The 6,005-nt window shown below is 47.0% G+C and overlaps 1 protein-coding gene across 2 annotated transcripts in view; it reads right to left on the reverse strand.

Annotated features, from left to right (window-relative positions):
- The window catches only part of Ift43 (intraflagellar transport 43), a 71,125-nt gene extending 68,053 nt beyond the window's left edge, over window positions 1-3,072 (reverse strand). Inside the window, exons 1-2 of one of the 2 annotated variants that reach the window (XM_055592971.1) lie at window positions 3,015-3,071; window positions 503-595 (exon numbers count right to left, since the gene is read on the reverse strand). In XM_055592971.1, coding sequence (XP_055448946.1) covers window positions 503-595; window positions 3,015-3,068 — 147 coding nt within the window. In that variant the 5' untranslated portion in view covers window positions 3,069-3,071. Of the gene's footprint in view, window positions 1-502; window positions 596-3,014 lie in introns of both variants that reach the window. The other variant, XM_055592972.1, reaches the window with a different exon arrangement.
- Window positions 3,073-6,005: the final 2,933 nt, after the last annotated feature.

Below are 6,005 nucleotides of genomic sequence, written 5' to 3' on the forward strand. Positions count from 1 at the left end.
ATCCTTGTGTACCTTCCCGGATGGCTGGCGTCCCAGTCCCTCACTTCAGACGGCATAAAAAGCTCTACAGGGCTGGGGGTGTGCTCAGGTGGTACAGTGATTGTCTAGCACGCATGAAGCCCTAGGCTTAATCCTAAATTCCCTCAAACAACACAGCATGGCAGTTAGAGGCAGGAGAATCAGTAATAATTCAAGGTCATCCTCAGTCACACAGTGAGTTCCACACCAGCCTGGGCTACATGAGACCCTGTCTTTTAGTACACTATGAATATGAAAGAAAGAAGAAAAAAAAAGTTCAGAAGTCAGTTGGGTCTGAAAAAAAAAAAAATGTTCCCACTAGGACAAATGTCCTTGAAGGGAACTTCCAAACTGAGACACGTGGAAAGGCTTTCATTCCAAACAAACACAGAGCACCACAGCCCTGACGGTTACCGGCTCGTTTATTCTTACAGGGCTTTTTATCCACACTGTCTTGTTTCCTTTCTGTCTCTGCAGCACTCACCTCTCCGGTCTGAGCCAAGGAAGAATTCTTGCTGTTGAAGTAATGCTCAGCCTGTGGTGGCTCCGGTTGAGCTCGGCGGCCCATCTTAGCCCCCTGAAAGGAGAGACGGAGAGCCCAGCTGATCCAATAGCATTTGAGGCCCTGTATGACACATGGTAGGCCAGGACTGCAGGTTTATGGCATGGCCGAGAGCAGGGTTTGAGTAACCTGGGTATATGCACAGGGAACTCTCTAAAACCCTTATGAGAAAACACCCAAGTCAGTTGTATTACGTAGAATAGGATATATACAGGTTTTTTTGTTTTCTGTTTTGTTTGTTCATTCGTTTTTTTTGTTTGTTTGTTTGTTTTTTGTTTTTGTTTTTTGAGACAGGGTTCTCTGTGTAGCCATGGCTATCCTGGAACTCGATCTGTAGACCAAGCTGGCCTCGAACTCACAGAGATCCGCCTGCCTCTACTTCCCCAGTGCTGAGATTAAAGGTGTGCGCCACCACCTCCCGGCTAATATACAGGTTCTTGATCATGAGGTTTCAACAGCCTCAGGTACAGCAAAAACGAAGACATCATTCTGCCCATGACACACAGTTAGAAAAATAGCTAGCCTGGGCAGACACCTCAAGCCACAGCTCAGAGCGGGTGGAGAAGACTCCCACCTTTGACCTGAGAGAGCTACCAGACAGGCTTTCAGAAAGAATTCCTCAATTTCGTGGCAACTGACACCAGAGAAATCCAGTGAGCTCTGCTTGGCTGGCTGTTTCTGCATCTCCAGGCTGGAGGGAGGCCCGCCACAGGAATGCTGAGACATCACCTGTGGAAGCCACAGCCCTTCGAGATTCTGAGTCACCGTACAAAACATTTGCAGGTGTTCCCCAAGCCCTCCTAGTGGGCAAGGCCCCTGTCTCCAACATTCCCCAGAACAAAAAACCAAAACTCTGAGGCACTCTAATGGGTGCTCAAGACTGTCTGTGCATGATCATTTACTTAAAAACAAAAAACAAACAAACAACAACAACAAAAAAAACAAAAACAACAACAAAAAAAAAAAACGAACAAAGCGCTCTCAGATCTCATTTACCAGGCCTGAGTCTCACAATGGTATGGACAAAGACTGAGACTGACTATGTTTCATAAAAGAGGAAACTGAGGCCCAGGGAGGTGATTAAGTAGCAAAGTCTTCCTGTGACTTCAAATCCCAGGTTTGTCCCACCACATCCCACTGAAAAGTCAGTGCTAAGTGTTCTAAGGAAAAGGATTGTGTGTGTGTGTGTGTGTGTGTGTGTGTGTGTGTACACACATCTATGCTAAAGTAGGATCTGGGCATCATAGTGCAATTATCAACCTTTAAGTTGTGATGTCGATCTTTTAGGTTTAAGGATGATGGGAACAATCTTTCTGATAACAGAGCTCATTTCCTTCTCTGGGAAGGTACCCTCTTTTGTTTGTCCAAGTATTAGGTATCTGTTCCTACAGTAATTACCCTAAAGCAAAAATTAATGATTGTGTCTGTAAATGCTGTTGACAATCGATTTCTCTAACAACCATTAAAGTTTGAGACTATTTAAAGACCCTGTAAATTGACAACATGGAAAACCACTTTACAAGCTGAAATCACATATTTTAAGGGTGGTCTGTCCTCCCCCCCACACACACAGACACACCGTCCCACTATGGCAAAAGCCAGTGACATTCTGTTCTCTGCTATCTCTCCATTGCCTATAACAAAGACTGATACACAGCAGAGATCAATATGTATTTGTGGAAAGGATGAAAAAAAAAAAAAATCACCACATTCACATCCCAGGTACTGAAAAGGTTTGTGTATCAGAAAGTCCTGCTGGCTTAATGTTCTTAGCTTTTTAAAAAACCTGCTCCATTCTCAACTAACTGGCTCCTGCCCCTTAGCACCTTGGGGCATTGGATGCTACCTGGGCCCTTCAAAACGCCTGAGGTTTTACAGCAGAAACTAAGGACTTATCACCCAATCATGACCTCAACTAACTCTAACGGTTATTCCGGTCGTGGTGGAGGCTATGACAGAACATACTGGAGGCAGGTCTTCAATCAAGTTCTATTATCTACTGACTACATGATCGCCATGGCCTGGGAGGAAACAGCAGCCAAGGTAAATGCTTTTTACGCATTACCCCATTTCAACATGCACAGCAACAGCTCCATTCTACCAGCAAGGAGGCCGAGGCTAGGTGTATTCCGGCTCATCAACAGTTTGGTTTTGTTTTACCAAGTGACTCCCAAACTGGAGTATTGGCTTCCAGTCCTGGGGGAGCGGGGGTTACAGGGAGGAAGAGAAATCCCCAGCCACTTCTCTTCCCAGCAGCTTTCAGGAGAGCTTCCGGAACTGGACTGCCCACGAGAGAACCCCAGGGCGGGGGCGGGCGGGGCTCGGGCGCAGACCCTCCATTGCCGGGGTCTGTCCCGACTCCGGGCCTCTCGGGGAGCCTGGCCACTTGTCCCACCCGCCGAGCCGGACCCCAGCCCCTAGCATCGCTCCTCACAGAGGTGGCCGAGCTGCGTCGTCTCTCCTCTCCCAGGTCCAGTAAATCGTCCATCTCCGCGGCCGCTGATGTCACTTCCTGGAAACAGGCATCTCCCCCGCGTCCCTAACAACGACCCCGCCCCTCCACCCCAGTATTTAAAGAGTCCGCCTCACAATTCCTAGGTGCTGTGTGCCACCTTCCAGTTTTAAACCAGATCTTTCCCAAGCCAATTTTACTTGACTTCGGGAAAACAAAACAAATCTCCAGATAGCAAAATCCTCTAAGGCTGCTCCAGGGAGGTTAGCCTTGGAGACTGGCCTACATTTGTAACTCTGACTAAACACGTTTATGAGTAAGTGAAAGCACTATTGTTGACCATTGTGAGCGCTGGCTTTCGTGATGTATGGAGACCTTCGTAGTTACTGCTTAAGTTACTGTGCCGGGAGGACTATGTGGCATTCTTTCCTTTTGGCAGATAAGCACTAACCTAATAAACAGTCTACGAAGTTTACGGTGACTTGTAAAATGTGGTGTATGTGATTTCTGCCTTCAAGAAGTTTATTGAAAGCAGGCACACACGGTGCTGCAAGCCTGTATTTCCAGAAGCTGGGAGTTAGAGGCAGGAAAGTCAGGAGTTCGGTATCTTCATTGGCTACATGGTGAGTTTGGGAGGTGGGACTGGGTGGCCTGAAACTCTGTCTTTGAAAAAACAAGAGTTTATTTAGAGGCAAGATTACAATATTCAATACTCAAGTGCTAATTGCTTTTAAAAGTATATATATATAGCCAAGCATGGTGACTGGGCCATAATCCCAAATGCTACCCAGGAGAGTGAGGCCAGTGGATCACATCTGCCCAGGAGTTGGAGTCCAGACTTTGCACCATGGTGAGACCCTTTTCAAACAAAATAGAAAAGAAGGGATAACAATCTTATTTAATCTGAACAATCAAAGTGTTAGCAATGGTTCCTCTAATCGGTGAGACAGATAGCGTGAAGAAAATAACCCCAGTCCTAAGTGTTGGACCAACCCTCGTGATACCGCGTGTTGCTCCAGTGTTTCTTCCCCACATAGCAGCTGCCAGCTACCCTCCCAGGCCTGCAGGAGATAGCCCAGAGATTCCCAGCCTAGGCGTAGTCAGGTTGAGTCTTCTTTGAGTCATGTGTCATGTAAGATCCCTAAGCCAACATCTCTGGCCAATTCTCGGCATTGGTCACTGGGACCCACAGAAAATAGAATAAAGACGGCCATGGTTAAAAAAAAAAAAAAAAAAAAAAAACAAGAACTTGAGCCGGTCAGTGGTGGCTCGTGCCTTTAATCCCAGCACTCAGGAGGCAGAGGCAGAGGCAGGCCGATCTCTGTAAGTTCGAGGCCAGCCTGGTCTACAAAGTGAGTTCCAGGACAGCCCTGGCTGTCACGCTAGGGACAACTGTCCCTAAAGTTGAATGACGAACATTACTGAAGCAGCCAGCAAGCGACAGCTCAAGGGTACATTCCCAGCATTTACCAAGTGAGACCAAGCCTTTTCATGCCCAGTGACCCTGGCCTGCAAGTCACAGGAGCTGTTGACTTCTCATCCCAGCCTTGCCTGACCTCAGTGTCTCCTCTCTTGGAATGACCTTCAGAGGCTTCTGAGATCCTTACTGGCTTCGAGGTGAGACTATTTTGTTAGATTTTAATCTAATGGAGCAATCATTGCCAAAAATCGAAGACGGTTTCGACCATGTTCCTTCTTCCTTGGCACCAGCCGTGCAAGAAGGGATTAATGTTTGGATTTTTCAGCTTCTTGTAAGCTCCCGCCCACTCGTTCCCCAACTCGGAGAAAACAAAGGGTGAATGGTACTCACAGTGGGTAAAGAGAATCCCCAGCAAGCAGGGGCTGGCAAATTCTACCCAGAGCTTGAATCATTTGAGAAGTGAGTCTAAAAACATAGCTCTTACTGGAGTGAGAGGGGTGGGGAGGGTGAGACCCGGAAAAGAATTCCTTCATTAACTTTGCCTCCCACATGGTAAAGAGCTGGCTCAAGAGCCTCAGCCTCTGGGGTCGCCCCTTTTTAAATTTCACACCCCCACTCCTTGCACTCCCATAAATTTGCATATTTCCTTAGGTTTTTTTTTATTTTTATTTTTACTACCCTCGCCTATTCTATAATGCAAATTCCATAAAAGCAAGTTCTGTTTTGCACACTGACTCTCTTCAGTGCCTAGACCGGTGCAGGGCATGGAATAAACACCAGGGCTATCCCTCAGGGCTATCCCTCAGGGCCAGAGAAGTAGGTCGCGATCAAGAGCACACACTCTCTACTCTTGCAGAAGACTGGGGCCAAATTCCCAGCAACCTATGCTGGGCAGCTCACAGCCCTCTGTAACTCCAGCGTCAGAGGAATGGCTGCTCTTATCTGGCTTCCAAGGGTACCTACACACAGGCACACGCTCTCTTTCTCTGTTTCTGTCTCTCTGTGTGTGTGTGTGTGTGTGTGTGAGAGAGAGAGAGAGAGAGAGAGAGAGAGACACACACACACACACGCCTCTCAAAATTTTTATTTTCCAAATTTCAGAAGCAAACATAGCATAATGGCCACAGTGCACACTGGCAATGGATGGGCTGGATGGTGGTATTAACAACCTAAGAGCTCTGTGAGCAAGAAGTCACTTTGAAGATCTCTCTGTGCTAGGTTTCCTCAGTCATGCAAGTTAAAATAATGCCTTTTCAGCTTAGCCTGTGATAGACACCTCCATTACCCACGTGCATTGTGACCCTGAAAAAAAAAACTGTGCCTCAGTTTCCTCAATTGTTAGATAACACATAAATATCTTTTCAATTGAGACTTAGGAGCCAGGCATCTCAGAAAGGGTCAGAAAGGCTACCTATGAGAATTGGGAAAAGGCCACTAACAGGAAGAAAGTGAGCAGCTCCATCTGAGTCTGGCCTCCCTTAAGCTGCTCATGAGGACAAAAAAAAAAAAAAAGAGCTAGAAACCTGGCTGGGGAATGAGCTGGGGCCAGGTAC

The sequence above is a fragment of the Psammomys obesus genome, unplaced genomic scaffold (assembly GCF_907164565.1).
Source record: "Psammomys obesus unplaced genomic scaffold, mPsaObe1.curated_primary_1811, whole genome shotgun sequence".
In the NCBI taxonomy this organism is placed as follows: Eukaryota; Metazoa; Chordata; class Mammalia; order Rodentia; family Muridae; genus Psammomys; species Psammomys obesus.